The 15,075-nt window shown below is 42.2% G+C and overlaps 2 protein-coding genes across 3 annotated transcripts in view; one reads left to right on the forward strand and one right to left on the reverse strand.

Moving 5' to 3' along the window:
- Nucleotides 1-2,816: 2,816 nt before the first annotated feature.
- On the forward strand, nucleotides 2,817-10,146 carry kl (klotho). Its single transcript, XM_010787291.1, has 12 exons — nucleotides 2,817-3,736; nucleotides 4,231-4,661; nucleotides 4,749-4,828; nucleotides 5,228-5,390; nucleotides 5,538-5,643; nucleotides 6,348-6,497; nucleotides 7,032-7,267; nucleotides 7,740-7,935; nucleotides 8,318-8,496; nucleotides 8,857-8,964; nucleotides 9,162-9,267; nucleotides 9,859-10,146. The coding sequence occupies exons 1-12, from the start codon at nucleotides 3,017-3,019 to the stop codon at nucleotides 10,138-10,140; spliced, it is 2,757 nt and encodes a 918-aa protein (XP_010785593.1). The 5' UTR covers nucleotides 2,817-3,016; the 3' UTR covers nucleotides 10,141-10,146.
- Nucleotides 10,147-12,307: 2,161 nt separating this feature from the next.
- Nucleotides 12,308-15,075, reverse strand: part of pds5b (PDS5 cohesin associated factor B) — a 464,227-nt gene continuing 461,459 nt past the window's right edge. Inside the window, exons 28-32 of one of the 2 annotated variants that reach the window (XM_010787290.1) lie at nucleotides 14,968-15,030; nucleotides 14,717-14,862; nucleotides 14,361-14,433; nucleotides 12,636-13,069; nucleotides 12,308-12,527 (exon numbers count right to left, since the gene is read on the reverse strand). In XM_010787290.1, coding sequence (XP_010785592.1) covers nucleotides 12,431-12,527; nucleotides 12,636-13,069; nucleotides 14,361-14,433; nucleotides 14,717-14,862; nucleotides 14,968-15,030 — 813 coding nt within the window. In that variant the 3' untranslated portion in view covers nucleotides 12,308-12,430. Of the gene's footprint in view, nucleotides 12,531-12,635; nucleotides 13,070-14,360; nucleotides 14,434-14,716; nucleotides 14,863-14,967; nucleotides 15,031-15,075 lie in introns of both variants that reach the window. The other variant, XM_010787289.1, reaches the window with a different exon arrangement.

Here is a 15,075-nt window from a genome sequence, read left to right on the forward strand (position 1 = left end):
AGAAATCCTCAGGATTGAGTGAAGGTGTGCGTGCAATATACCGGCGGGCCAGATCTAATAGTAATTAGAAATTATCCTGCGGGCCGAAATTAAATCCACCAAGGGCCTGATTTGGCCCCCGGACCTTGAGATTGACACATGTGCTCTAGCTAGTATACTGGTTATACAGAACTGGACCCAAACATTTCCGGATACTGAAAGGTAAACTACGCCTTCAATACATTAGAAATAAACAGTAATGGCCCAGGTGTAAATAATCAAATGAACCATGCAGTTGCTTCAGCATCAGGCTTCTTATTGTGCATGCTGGCTCACTGTCACGTTATCATGGCTTTTTGAGAAGTGAGTTTATCAAACTACTACAACAATAATAAAATGCCTGTCAGAAGTAATGAGAAAATATTTTCCCAACTAAACGTGCGGTATTTCTGTTTCAGGAAACTGTTTCACCATGCACCATTCACTATAGTAGTTTGATATTTTCAGGCTGTCAGAAGATTTGATATTGTCTTTGTTGTATTGATGCATACCCTGTTTAAAATTATGTGGTAGCAGATCTGGGTCGCAGTTTATAGATTAAGCATAGTGAGTAAAATGACTGGAGAATTTATTTTGGAGCTTATTTTAGTGAAAAGCTTTGAACAAGAACAGTAGGCTACATCAAATGCATATTTTCTCTAATTTCAGGCCAAAACAGAAGAAAGAAGATGGGGCCATGACGGAAAGATTTAAGAAGGAACATATCACTTTGCAAGTATTGCTTTACATTATACAGGTAATGCATATTATTTCTGATGTGGATGGGAATGAACAACCAGCTGAATAATTAAACTTTTCTGTTGTCTTAAAAATGGTTTTACCCAACTTTAAGCATCGGTTTCCAACCTGGGGGTCTCGACTCCCTTAGGATACCAAAGCTTCAATGGGGTTGGCAAGGCCTTCTTGGTTTTAAGGGCTGTAGGAAAACAGTCAAACATTCAAATAAATTGTCAGAAAAGCCTAATTGTTACAAACGAAAACACATTTTATAATAACTTATATAGAGAATAAGACTAACATTTATTTAACAAATAACAGTAAATCTGATCTCTGATGCAATATCCACAGGAAATAATCTGCTCAGAAGTTATCCAAATCACTAATGTTATACAAACTATGATGTTGTTGTGATGCATTAAATATAATTTGAATGATCCATATGTCACTTACTCAGGGGTTCAGTTTTTAATGATTGAGAAGGCCCCCTTAAGGCAGATGTCCCAAAGCCACTGGATGAGCTGTACATAAAGTAATTTTCCCAATCTAAATAGCATGTCAGACTGTCTCCGTTTTTTCCCACATCTTCAAGACCAGAATCATGCCCCTAAATTGGCTCAGATTGTACCACACACGCTAACCTGTCAGAACCGGTTTGTTTTCTCATGCTGCCAAGAATCACTTGATGGTGTTTTTCCTGTGTTATATATACATGGAGGATTGCAGTGCTCTACATTGATTATGCATGTGGCTGCACTTTAGATTTGAACTTTCCAGTACAATTTGGCCTGGTGGAAAAACAACCACACATCAGTTCTGCCCCTGGTGATGATCCATGACCGGCCGTGATCACGTGCTGTCGGTGAGTCTGCTTCCTGCATCCAATAAACCACCTGCCTTTCAGGGCAAACACAATTATTTACAACATTATTCATCTCTGTAACTTGCTAAGCTGAGCATGATTTAAAAGAGATGTGGCTGTGGTTTGATTTAATCTTTTTTGACATTTGTATTTTTAATGAAGTGGATGACACACAGGGCGAAATGCCCGGGCTGCACAGGGTGCCAGTATCTTGCTCATTCAAAAATATAACATTTGTTGACAATTAATAACAATTTGATACATAATATCTTTATGTCTTCATGAATTATTAAGCACGTACTTTTCTGATAAGTCTTTCCAAACCATATTCACAATGTCAAGGCTGCAACTGTATTCTTGTCAATCTGCTATGTATTTTGTATTTATCTGTCTTCCAATTTTAGGACTATTGGGCAATCAATCAATTATTTTAACCCGAAAAAAACATCTCCTTTGATTATTGTTTACTTTCAACTGTATATTTTAAACATAAACACAATTTAAAATAATATGAGCTAACCTATCCTGAACAATTACACACACACACACACACACACACACACACACACACACACACACACACACACACACACACACACACACACACACACACAACATCCGTACAACAGGCCAACACCTCTTCAGTTAAATATGCAGGTGCTATATGGAACACGATTGCCAGCAGTAAGAGTTTCCAAGCAACCGAGCTGATGCAGGAAGATAAAGAAGTAATGTGATCACGGCAGGACTGTTTGCATGTATTCTCCTCGCCCCCCAACCCCCAACTCTCCCCTCTCTCCCCCATCATCTTCTGCCTGCACACACTGACTGATCCCGTGAGAAATGCAGATGAGTTTTTGTTCTGCTCTTGACATGTGACATTTAAAAGGAGTTATGAGATGATCTGCCAGCTAAGGTTGAATGATAATTTTGCTGTCACTGAGATCATATTAGGCTTTTGCACCTGGGTCTCTCTCCCTGTCTGTTCTGGATGGAGTATTAATAAATACAAAGTAAAAGTGCTAATTTTAAAGAAAAAGCACACATGAGGTCTTAAACAGACTCAAAAAACAACAGCTCTAAGTTAAAAAAAATAAATAAAAAATCATATTTGGATCCATTAAACTATGTTAAACCATAATCCATGTTAAACAAATATGTCCCTGCTTTGTAAGCGATTGCCCATTTGGGGCTCTTAACATCATGTTGTGCCTGGAGACCTTCGGTCGTCAGGTGCATGGCTAATAATTGATAGATGTGTAGAGGCAGCGTGTGGTGGGTTCACAGCTGGCTGGCTGCACTCCACAGCCCACTGCTTAGTCACCAAAGCCTCCAAGCATGGTTAAATAACGATAAGAGTTAAAAACTGGACATCAGAGGCCAGTATTGACAGGCACCATGAGCGGTCTTCTGCTCGCCCTTTTGACATTTCTGGCCTTCACCTCTGCTGCCGCAAAGCCCAACGCTGGGTTAAAAACGTGGGGACGTTTCAGAAAGCTGCCTTATCCTGGAGATAAGGCGTTCCTCTATGATACCTTCCCCGATGACTTCATATGGGCCGTGGGCACCGCTGCGTACCAGGTGGAGGGCGCGTTTGAGAAGGACGGCAAGGGGCTCTCTATTTGGGACACTTTTACGCGCGGTGGGAACCGGATGGCCACCGGGGACGTTGGCAGCGACAGCTATCACAACAGCCAAGCCGACATCAGAGCCATCGGGCAGCTCGGGGTCAGCCACTACAGGTTCTCCCTGTCCTGGTCCAGGATATTTCCCAACGGCACCCGCGGGAGCCACAACGAGATGGGCACCAACTACTACCGGGACCTCATCAAGAAGCTGAAGGATATCCGCGTGCAGCCGGTGGTCACGCTCTACCACTGGGACCTGCCCGACCACCTGCAGCAGACCCTCGGCGGCTGGAGCAATCCGGAGATGGTTGGGATTTTTAAAGACTACGCAGATTTCTGTTTCCAGACTTTCGGGGATGATGTGAAGTACTGGATCACCATTGACAACCCGTTTGTGGTGGCGCTGCACGGGTATGGCACCGGAGTGGTCGCTCCCGGGATAAAAAACGACCCTGATCTCCCGTTCCGGGTCGGACATATTCTCCTTAAAGTGGGTTTTCCTTTTTAATTTTTGTTTATGTTTGTGGCAAAGTTAGTAAAAAGTATAATAATCTTTTCTGAAATGTTGCAAAAAAAAGCATGAAATGGAAATACTATATATACAAATTAAGACATTTCCATTGTGGACAGTAGCCTTAGTGTACTTTCCACCACTGCTTTTATCTAATTTATTGTGTTTTTTTTAATGTTTTTTACATTTCCTAGTCTTAAAATCTCCATCAATCTTTTACTTTTTTATTCCAATTCCTCTTTTATTTTGAGGTGCAGTCAATGTTTCATCTGCCTTATTAGTTTTCAGTCACCTGTAAAGGACTTTAAACTGCACTGACCAGAACTGAGTAAAATAAATATTGAGTGATACATTGTCTTCATTTTTGTCTTTCCCACCCCTCACCATCTCTTCCCATCATCATTTTATATCTCCCTCTTCTCCTCCTCTGTCTGCCCATCACTTCTCTCTCTCTCTTCCTGTTTCTCCTGAAGGCTCATGCCGCTGTGTGGCACCTCTACGACCGGCTCTACCGCCCCCGTCAGCAGGGCCAACTCTCCATGGCTCTGGCCTCTCACTGGATCAAGCCCAGCCGCACTCGCCTGGAGAGCCTCAGAGAGTGTCAGTGCTCCCTGGATCACGTCCTGGGCTGGTTCGCCCGGCCCCTGTTCACAGACGGAGACTACCCCCCCTGCATGAAGGAGAGGCTGGGTTCCCGGCTGCCCTCCTTCACCCCCGAGGAGAGGGCGCAGGTGAACGGGACAGCGGACTTCTTCGCCCTCTCTCACGGAGCGGCCCTCAGCTTCCAGCTCGTCAACGACAGCCTGAAGTTTGGGCAGCAGGAGGAACTGGACCTGAGGATGCTGCTCTACTGGATCAACGCGGAGTACGACAAGCCGCCCGTCTTCGTGGTGCAGAGCGGTTGGTAGGTGTGGGTGTTGGGTTATTTACTCCATGATGTTCTTGTCTCTCCTGGTGTGCTGGAACATCTTGTTTTAACTTCTCAACACAGGTCCGTTCTTGGCAATACTAAGACGGAAGACCCAAAACACATGTACTACCTCAAGAGGTTCATCGCAGAGGCACTCAAATGTGAGTTCTGATAGATGCATTGTTTAAATAACTGGCAACTATTTTGATGATCAATTAGCTGTTGCAAAAATGCAGTTTTCAGCCTCAGTAAGTATGATGATTCCAAGCTTTTCTCTTTTTTATATCATATTAAACTATTTTCAAAGATATTAACTTGGGCTTTGAGAAACTTCGATGACATTTTTTTTTACTATTTTCTGAAATGTTATAGAACAAGCGATCAATCAATAATGAAAATAACCGTTACCCTAGTAATGCACAGTCTGATATCATCCATTTAACACAACAGTTGTTTCCCATTTCCTATGATCAACATGAACCCTTTTACATGAAACTTAAGTAAGGAAAAAACATCTCACTTGAATCTTTGCTCACCATCTGTCTGTGTTTGCCAAACAGCGATCATCATAGACGGAGTGAATGTGATTGGATACACAGCCTGGTCTCTGATAGACGGCTTTGAGTGGCACAGGGAATATGGCATACGACGGGGACTTTACTATGTTGACTTCAACACTCTTGACATGAAAAGGGAGCCAAAGACATCTGCCACCTTTTACAGGTACATGTTATCATGTCGGGATTTCTTTTACAAAAGTATGAATCAGATACCTTTTGATTTTCACAAATAAAAATAATGTATACTAATATTTCTATTAAGGCTTTTTTCAATTTTTTTCATTCTGTTGAATATTCATTATTCGTAAAGAAACATCATCCAGAGGAACGGTTTCCCAGAGCTCCCAGAGAACAGACCAGCACAGGGAATATTTCCATGTGATTTTGCCTGGGGGGTGTCTGCCAACTCCATACAGGTACAGTATTTGTGTGTGTGTGTGTGTGTGTGTGTGTGTGTGTGTGTGTGTGTGTGTGTGTGTGTGTGTGTGTGTGTGTGTGTGTGTGTGTGTGTGTGTGTGTGTGTGTGTGCGTGCTTGCGTGCGCCATGTATAAGTGTGTTTTGGAGAAAAAAAAGGGGAGTTGCCAAAGGGCAGAGGTCTGATAATGAAACAAGAATACTTGAGGAAACATTAACAATGTATTAACTCTTGGTTAAGAGAGTGAGTATAGACTTCACTAATATTTACTGAAGTGTGAAGTTATGTCAACTCTGCAAAAAGAAAATCCTGTAAATAATACTGTTGTTATTATTGCTATTTTAAACTCTGACTTAGTGTTGTGAGAAATGAAGTTGGCTTGTGTGATTCCTCTCCTTTTTTAAGTTTCATCATGTTCAGCACATCATTTCTTTTGAACTTGCCATTTCCATGGTGAAAGTCCAGCTCAGAATGAGCCGTGACGATGAATCCTCTCTTAATCATAAACCACATATCCTCACACCATGCAGATGAGCTATAACAGGAGCAACAGTTAGTATTGATTTGGACCTATCTCACTTTTCTTTGAACATGTGTGTTTAAGGTAAACGAGGGTAACAGGGTGAGCGAGTGCATGTTTACATTGGTGTGTTTCTTCTGTTGTAACATACACTGTTTATATATATTTTCTCATGTCATGTCAGGTGGAGACCACGCCCAGCCAGTTCTCAGACCCCAGTGTTTACTTGTGGAACATCTCCAACAATGGAGAGCTAATAAGGCTGGAGGGCATCACAGCCCCCCCTTTGCGCCGAACCACACACTGTGCAGATTACGCCACCATCCGTCAACAGGTAGGCCCCCCTACCAGGGTTTATCTTTTTTATAGCTTAATGCATTCAAAATGGAGGAGGAGAATGAGTTTGCACTGAAATGTTTTCAATCATACCATTCCAAAGCTATGACGTTTGTTAGTGCCATTGTAGGTATACAAGTGTTGTTGTTTTTGTGAAGGAAGCAAATCTCTTTCCAAGCTTGGACTAATGTCATCACACATGCTGCCAATGAGGAGTTGTAACATGCCATACCCTCTCATCTGTTTGTTGCGTCATAGTTCCTGGTGCAAAAAAGCCGAATCAGAAAGATGGTCATCCACTATAGGCATAGAAAACAGAAAGCACCTGCATCTTGGTGTGATGAGGGTGATCCAATCTGGAAAAAATATCACGTAAAATGTTACTTTAATCTCAGAAAATGTTCAGTCTGAGAGAATATAAGGTTTTTCCCTTAGTAAATGTACTTTAAACTTATTGGGTTGTATATGTATTGTTTCTTCAGGGTGAGTAAAATAATTTACATGTGTATCCTCCCCCCTCTCTGTCCCACAGGTTGATGAAATCCGGCAGGTGGGGGTGAACCACTTCCACTTCTCCCTCAACTGGTCAGCCGTGGTGCCTTCAGGTGACGTGGCTCATCCCAACAGCACCCTGCTGGGCTACTACCGCTGCTTCACTCGCCAGCTGCTGCAGGCCAACGTCACGCCCGTGGTCACTCTGTGGCACCACACCCGGCAGCGCAGCAGCCTGCCCCCCCCGCTGGACACCGCCAACAAGTGGCTCAACAGGTGGGGTAAAAGCCCTTTAAATCCAGTTTCTCATTTGAAAAAACATGATTATAGAGCATACTTCATGACTCTTAAAGCTTACAAGTCTGTACCAAACATCAAACTAATAAATACCCAGGTATGGTGTTAAGCAATTTCCGATGATTTCTGGTCTGATGTTAAAGTCAATATGCGTCATTGACGTTCCCTGGAACAGTCTGTCCTCGTCCACAGGAAGCTGCTCTCACTTGCTGCCATGCAATCATATTTACTTTTCCTGTAATAAAGCGATATCACTAAACCCACTGATCATCACAATATTTGAACTGTTGATCATGGAAAAATCCAATGTATTGGCATTTTCTTTTTCAAATTTAAAAACATCTCCTTAGATCTATCTCAGACATTAAAAGTAATGTAGTTCTTATGAATACTTGTATAAACACAATCTTAGTTCATTTATCAAATTTCCTCTTCGGACTTCTTCTCTCAGGGAGACTCCAGAGGCGTTTGCAGACTATGCCAGACTCTGTTACAGAGAACTAGGGGCCCATGTGAAGATGTGGATCACCCTGAATGAGCCCAACGATGAGATGGTGGGCTACCAGGAGGGACATCAGATGCTGCGGGCGCACGCTCTGGCCTGGCACGCATACGACCGCGAGTTCAGACACTCCCAGGGAGGAAAGGTCAGTAGGGGCATTTATTTATTTGAATACATTTATACTACCTGTATGTTGTTTTGCTTTGATGTAAGTATTCAAACAGCCAGCAGGGTGATATCTTTTCTAAAGGAATTTCTTTTAGAATTTGTGTGTGTGACTTTTTTGTCTATATGTTTACAAGTTTACCTCTTGGTGTTTTTACTATTTCTATAGCATAAATGACTCTTTCTAAAACAAGTTATGTGAAATACAACACCCCCTTGTGCACCACAGGACTCCACAAAGTATTTTAATCAGTAGTATACTAAATGTGAAACGTTTCTTAAATTACACATTGGCTGAATCACGTCAGTCTCTAGAATAATGAAAATGACACAGACCTGCACGTCCATGTTTTGTGTTTCAGGTGTCTCTAAATCTGCACATGGACTGGGTGGAGCCGGCGTTTTCCTTCAGCCGTGAAGACGTGGAGCCAGCTAAAAGGGTTTTAGATTTCCGCGTCGGCTGGTTTGCAGAGCCGATCTTTGGCAGTGGAGACTATCCTGTGGGAATGAGGAGCTGGCTGCGTCAGCTCAACTCTCTTGAGTATAAATACTTCATTTTTATTATGTGTCAAATAACTATTCATACTCCATACAGTCGCTTTGTTGGCTATAGAATAAACAATTCAGTTTAGAGTCACAATGAAGACTTTTCAACAGATCATCTAGCTTCTGTCATTTCATGTATATCTGTTTTTTTTAGGAATCAAGGGTTGGAATATTGCTGTGATTATTCAAAGGTGTGATATGGTGGAATATCAGTATTATTGATCATGATGTTTTAGAAGCAATATAAAATAAATTACGATGACAAGTATAAACATATGATAGGTCATTTGGAAAAGTTAAACCACTATCTTGTACAAGTTGTATCATCTCCTGTTTACATGTTGTTTTCCTACAGACTGCCAGTGTTCAATGAGGAGGACAGACAGCTGGTCAAAGGGACATATGACTTCTTTGCCATCAGTCACTTCAGTACCGAGTTGGTGACGCATGCCAAGGAAGACTCGTAAGATAAAATATTTGTTTTTTCCTTTTTAATGACGGTGGGAAAAGAGAAATTTGCTTGTTAACCACTATGCCACTGGACACATGTTTTTCCCTGATGTAGAGACACGTCCAGCATCTTAAAGGCATACATACATGAACATGAAATGAGAATGCTTTTTACGACACATAGTTTCTGTATCATCTCCATGTCTGCAGCTACACCTACAGAGCCATGCTGGAGGTCCAGCACATGATCGACACCACATGGATCATGTCCCCGAGGCCTGTGGTGCCCTGGGGCCTGAGGAAAGCCCTCAACTGGGTGAGAATAGTTTCGCACAGACATCTGAAGTATACTTGTGATCTGTCCTTTTCTTCTATACAAAAACCCGTAATAGCAGGTGTATTGACAGGGTTTGATTTGAGACAACCAAGAAAAATGAAGATGTTCCTGCTACTACAACACCATCACTACCCACATACTTCACTGTTTACCCCTCCACTCAAACAATGTGTTTTGCTTATATTTAAAATTCTCTATGCAAACCAATAATTGACGTCACAATGATGTATGAGATATCTCGTGTCCAGCAGTTAAACTTAAAAAAAAATGAACAGCCGTTGCGTATTAATTGAAAGCTGAACAATTAATCAGAGTTTAATCAAAAACTCAACATTTTGTGTCAAGATTTTGTTGAAATATTTATAAGAGCTATGGCAGTCGGCACATTATTTGTAGAAGGCAACATACTGTATGTGTCAAATTACTATTCTGTTATCAGTCAAGTATTATGGTTCAATGTACATTTCCCCTTTGTTTGACGAATAAAGGAATTCAGATTTTGATGCTCACACCATGATCATTGAATATTTTGTATTTGTTTTTATTTCTTCTTGCCTTCTGCCATGTAAGGTGAGGGAGCACTACTGTGATGTCCCTGTCTATGTGATGGCTAACGGGGTCCAGGAGGACCCGGCCCGCTTCAAAGACAGTCTGAGAGTCTACTACCTGTACAACTACATCAACGAGGCCCTGAAAGGTGAGACCACAAACACACACATCTGCTGTGGAGCTTTCTTTATATTAATGCATTGCTCTCAAGAGCAGCATGTTGTTATCACTGCATTAGTACACTGCGTGATCAATCCTTTGGCGGGGATTGAAGTTTTCCCCCTTGGCCTCTGTATGGCTTAATTATTAGACAAGTATTTGGGTCACTGCCCTCTGAAAAGTCAGCTGACTCAGAACACACACATACAAATATCAACAGAGACACACTCTGCACTCTAATTGTGGAGTCAAGGTTACTCGCTTTTCAATTACCTGTCCTTATCGGGGGTAAACTCAGCGAAGACCTTGGTTGGCACTTCAAAACAGTGCACTGCAGTGTCATGCTATGATGTGCACAAAGTGTCATGTCATTGTTTGTTGCAGTGTGCTCTGTCACCACTAGGTGTCATCACCCAAATATAAACAGTTTGTAATGTATATATTTATTTAGACTGTAAGGTAACTTATAAGGAATTAATTCATTTTGAAAAGCTTTATGAAACCTCTGGTTTGATATTTGAAAGACTTCTTATAGTTGTGACCTAGAAAATCAAACAATTGACTTTGTGAATTCTTATTAGGAAAAAACCTCTATTAGCAATGTTTGTAATTCACGCTAAATGCTCAAAGAACATGATGATTGTGGTACAAATTGGGTAAAAAATTAACATACAAGTAAAAATGTAGATGATGAGCTCATCATATTTCTAAAGTACTTGTAATCACTTGTAGTTTATTTTCTCAGCTACAAAAAGTATTGCTTTTGAATGGATGTTTGGGAAAGGCTATATGTGCTATATATTTTTGAGTAAAATAAGCATCATAATAAATCACGTAGACACTCATATGTAGCTCTAAGCAGATATGAGATATTTATTGATGTAGCTGTTTAATAGCTGTTCAAGTTATTGAATGACAATACAACACATTCGTAATGACACTTTTTTTTCAAAGGAGTTTGAAGGAAAAGTAACTGTACAGTTATAAACACGTGTACCTGGTTCTGCTATTTAATATACCATACAATGTTCTACGTTGATATGCTTATACATGATACATAGGGGAGGTTTAAAGGGTAAAGAGTAACCCAGCCCACATGTACTTACGAGCCCCTGAAGGTAAATGTTGCCCCTCTCACATGATGCCGCCCCCCCCCTCTTCTTGCTGTCGCGCTTCAGAAGTTAATAACTAAATAAAACTGAAAGTACAACTTACTTCAGACTTTTTCACCAGTTAGTGAGGGTGTACAAACACAACGTTGAACGATAATGTACAAAATCCAATCGGTTGACTCCTTGAAAATGCGATTATATCCGACGTGTATAATCGTAGGGCCTACCACATATAAGATAGAAAAGAGGAGGAGGCAACCAAACACAACTCTCTCTATATTTGGTGGGTAGGACCAGATTATTACACGCCGGAATAAATCGACATTTCAAGAGTCAAACATTGGATGTTGTACAGTATCGTCAACGTTGAGTGAATTGTAACCTCCACTAACCTGGTGAAAAGTCTGAAGTAAGTTGTCTTTCAGTTTTATTTTAGGTTATAAACTCCTTGAATTCATTTTCATTAAACTCTAACTTAGGTGTGACGTCTTGGTTTGTTCGATTAAAGAAGAAGTATGTTTATTTTGGCAGTGAGAGTATCTTGGTGAGGAACAAGGAAGGAACCCGAAGCACAACATTATTAACGCGGTCCCAACTAGTCGTGGGACTTTGGTGCGTAGTCCTTCGGGTGGTGCCCCCGTCCCGGAACAACTGCCGGCACCGCGGCTTCGTCCGTCCCGACCCCTGTAACGACGACAGCGCGCGGGACTCTACCCCTCGGCAGACAGACGCTACTACACGCCATCAACCTTCTCTCCCTCCCGGAACTACTACTGAGAGAAGGACTTGCAACCGGCAGTACGGCTTCGGCCCAGAGAAGCAGCGACGTCGCCATGCGTTTCAATGGGAAGTCCAAAATGAAGCAGGCACACATGCGACTTCTTCTTCTGCTTTGGCAGGCTGCAAACAACTTCACGGCGTATACTTCTACTGAAGCCTCTCCCCAACTCCGGGGACTTCGGGTGGCAGTATACGCCGTGAAGTTGTTTGCGGCCTGCCAGTAAACCCAAAGCAGAAGCAGAAGAAGAAGAAGTGACGTCAGCGGCTTCATTTGCCTAATCTTCCCTCAGGGACTTATTCCGGTGTGAACGCGATCTGCTCTTTAGTTCAATGGGGGAACTAAGTGCTGGGAACTTAGTGAGGCAAAGGACTTGGTGTGAAAGCGGCTATAGACTGTCTCAGTGGATATAACCAGGGAATTTTCTTTAAAAAATATAGTATGCGTATTACAAAAGGTTTAATTTAACAAACACTTTTCTAAAACCCTCAGTGTTTTAAAGTGAACTAGAGTTTTCCAACAGCCTGGAAGATCACAAATATATTTAGTGTGCATCGTACGCTTGTTTCTTTGCAGGCGGTTGAGCTGATTTGGGTGGACGTCCTCTCCTCTTCTGCGGTGTGGACTCTGCTGACTCCGTGCTTCTGATTAAAGTTTGAGACAGAAGTTAATCTCGCTGACAGAAATCTCAGAGCCAAAAAGTGATGATCAAACTTCTCTGTGTGCATTAACCACAAAGCCTTTCTTACCCTTGTGATCGCCGTGGCGTCCTTGCAGGCCTTCCTCCCTTGGTCTTCAACTCCAGATTTTCACTGCTCTTGTCAGCGTCTTCGTCGTCTTCTTCTTCTGCTGCTGCTGCTGCTGCTTCCTCCTCCTCAATCTTCTCTTCTTCCTCCTCCTCTTCCTCCTCTTCCGGGGGAGGAGCTGCCTTCTTCCGGCCTCTCTTGCCCTTGGCAGGAGTGTCCTGACTGGGGGTGGCAGACTTCGGGGGTCGCCCCCTGCGTCCTTTCTTCGGCGGGCTGTTCTGCTCGTCCTCCGGCCGATTGTCCTCATCCCATTGGTCCTCGGACTCGGCCACTGCGGTTGTGTTTACCGCCGCCTTCTTGCGTCCGCGCTTTGGTTTGTTGTCCTGGTCTTCACTGGAGGCCACGGCACGCTTGCGACCGCGGGGCTTTTCAATATCCTGTAAAAGATGAAATCGTTTACAAGGGCCATAGGGCTTCCACGAATCAGGACCCTTCCATTAACTTAAAATGCTTTTCGTTCCTGATTTGCGAGGACATTTTACTACGTTAATATTTTTAGAATGTCTGGTTTCCCCAATTTTTTGTATTCTGTGAAGACAAACTGTTCAATACCCACGATCAGTGCTATTTTCTTCATGGAAACTCTGACTTAACATAGTAATCAACCACCTTTTTTCCACATGACTAAAAGGAGATGACATCATCAAACATTAACTACAATAATAGATTAAAAAGGTAGTTTAGAAAGAGTAGCCTTAACAGAACTTTTATTATTTACATTTTCCAAAAAGAGGAATCTGTATTCTGCCTAGTCTTTAATGACAGCTTAATCATCGGATGATATTGAACATTTTAAAGACTATACACATTTAGTTATGGTTTAGAACTTTGTAGAAGGGAGAGAAGCTTAAGTGCTCTGATTCACAACAAAACAAAGACAACATAAGCCACAAGGTCTGGAGGCTGTTATGAGTGATGTGATATTTGGATAGGAACAGTTTACACAACACGTTTCTGCTAATCCTATCTCGACTTAAATCCAGCGGGTGTTTGCTCAGTAGAATCAAAACACAGAGTCACAAGGGTTTATGACTGGAAACACTTAACTGGATCATAGCAACACCCTAAGATACTGTGTCGTTTCAGAGCGTGTTTGTTTAGTTTATTTATACAGACAGACCATAAAGATGGAAGCATAAAATGTCTGTTTGTCATGCCTATAATACTTAATGCCATTGCATTGTAAAAAAAAGCCAGATTCTTTTTGCCTGTTTATCCTACTGGTATCAAGCATGTTCTTATAGTGCTAGTGGAGCACGCTCATGAACTGTTCGCCGGTTACTGCGAAGCGCATAAAGCAGACCCTTATAGCAGAGCGGACAGGTACAGGAGGGGTAGAGCGAGGGATCATTGTCCACTAGTTCATCGATCGCAGATGGCGTCCTGCTCGCGGACGGATACAAAAAAATGAAACCTAAACGTGTCGCAAAATATACTTTGGCGGACGTTAATAAACCTGAGTAAAGTCTGTGTGTGGGGAACCCTGAATATGTAAACAGAAGATGGTCAAAGAAACTCAGGTAATGTGGATATGTTAACCGTTAAATGTTCAAAGGATAAAACAATAATAACTTTATGAAAGACCAACAGGCTAGAAACCATAAAAGGTTGGTTTATAACAACCTGTCCCACATGGAAGAAGATATGCTTATAAAGAGGTCGAAGTACCTTATCAGTGCTGTCTGCTCTCTTTAGGCTGAAGTCCTCGTTTTCACTGTGATCCAGTTCTGTGCTGTCAAGCCTGAAACAAACATTATTCATTGTTATTGTTTTTTAAACAGAACAAAGAAATGCAGTTCAAGTCATAAAAATATCCAAGAAAAATAGACGGCTCTTTTGATGTCGCTGGGAAGTGAAGTGGAACATAGAAGCATAGAACAGCAAACATTTACACATGGGGAATAATCCAACCCAGCTGTCAGAACACCTGAAAGGCTGAACACTGGAGGGGATTCGGGGTCACTTCAATGCATAAAGACTGGATGTCGACCTGAGGGTTTAAATCTGTATAACCTGTCCTGTACCTGGTCTTGCTGCGTTGCGGGGACCCCGGGTTGGACGAGGAGTCCTCGTTGCTGGCGGTCTCCATACGAGACGCTTTGCTCTGGATCTGTTTCCCCGCCGCCGCCAGCGGCTTGTTGACGGCTCCCAACACGTTCGCCGACTTGGGCTTCAGGAGGGAGAGGGGACAAGAGTTAGATATGTGTTTCATAAAACAAAGCCAGAAATAAGACGCCAAGCCAACGTTACCATTTTAGAGGTTTGATTAACTTACTTTTCCTGGTGTGAAGAATGACTTCATCTCTGGTGGGAGATAATTTTTTGTGTTGTTGAAATTCTGAAATAGAATAAATATCTTCGGTCAGAGAGCTTGTTAGTGTAA

This window comes from Notothenia coriiceps, unplaced genomic scaffold, assembly GCF_000735185.1.
Source record: "Notothenia coriiceps isolate Sejong01 unplaced genomic scaffold, NC01 NC01_scaffold00030215, whole genome shotgun sequence".
NCBI classification, from domain to species: domain Eukaryota; kingdom Metazoa; phylum Chordata; class Actinopteri; order Perciformes; family Nototheniidae; genus Notothenia; species Notothenia coriiceps.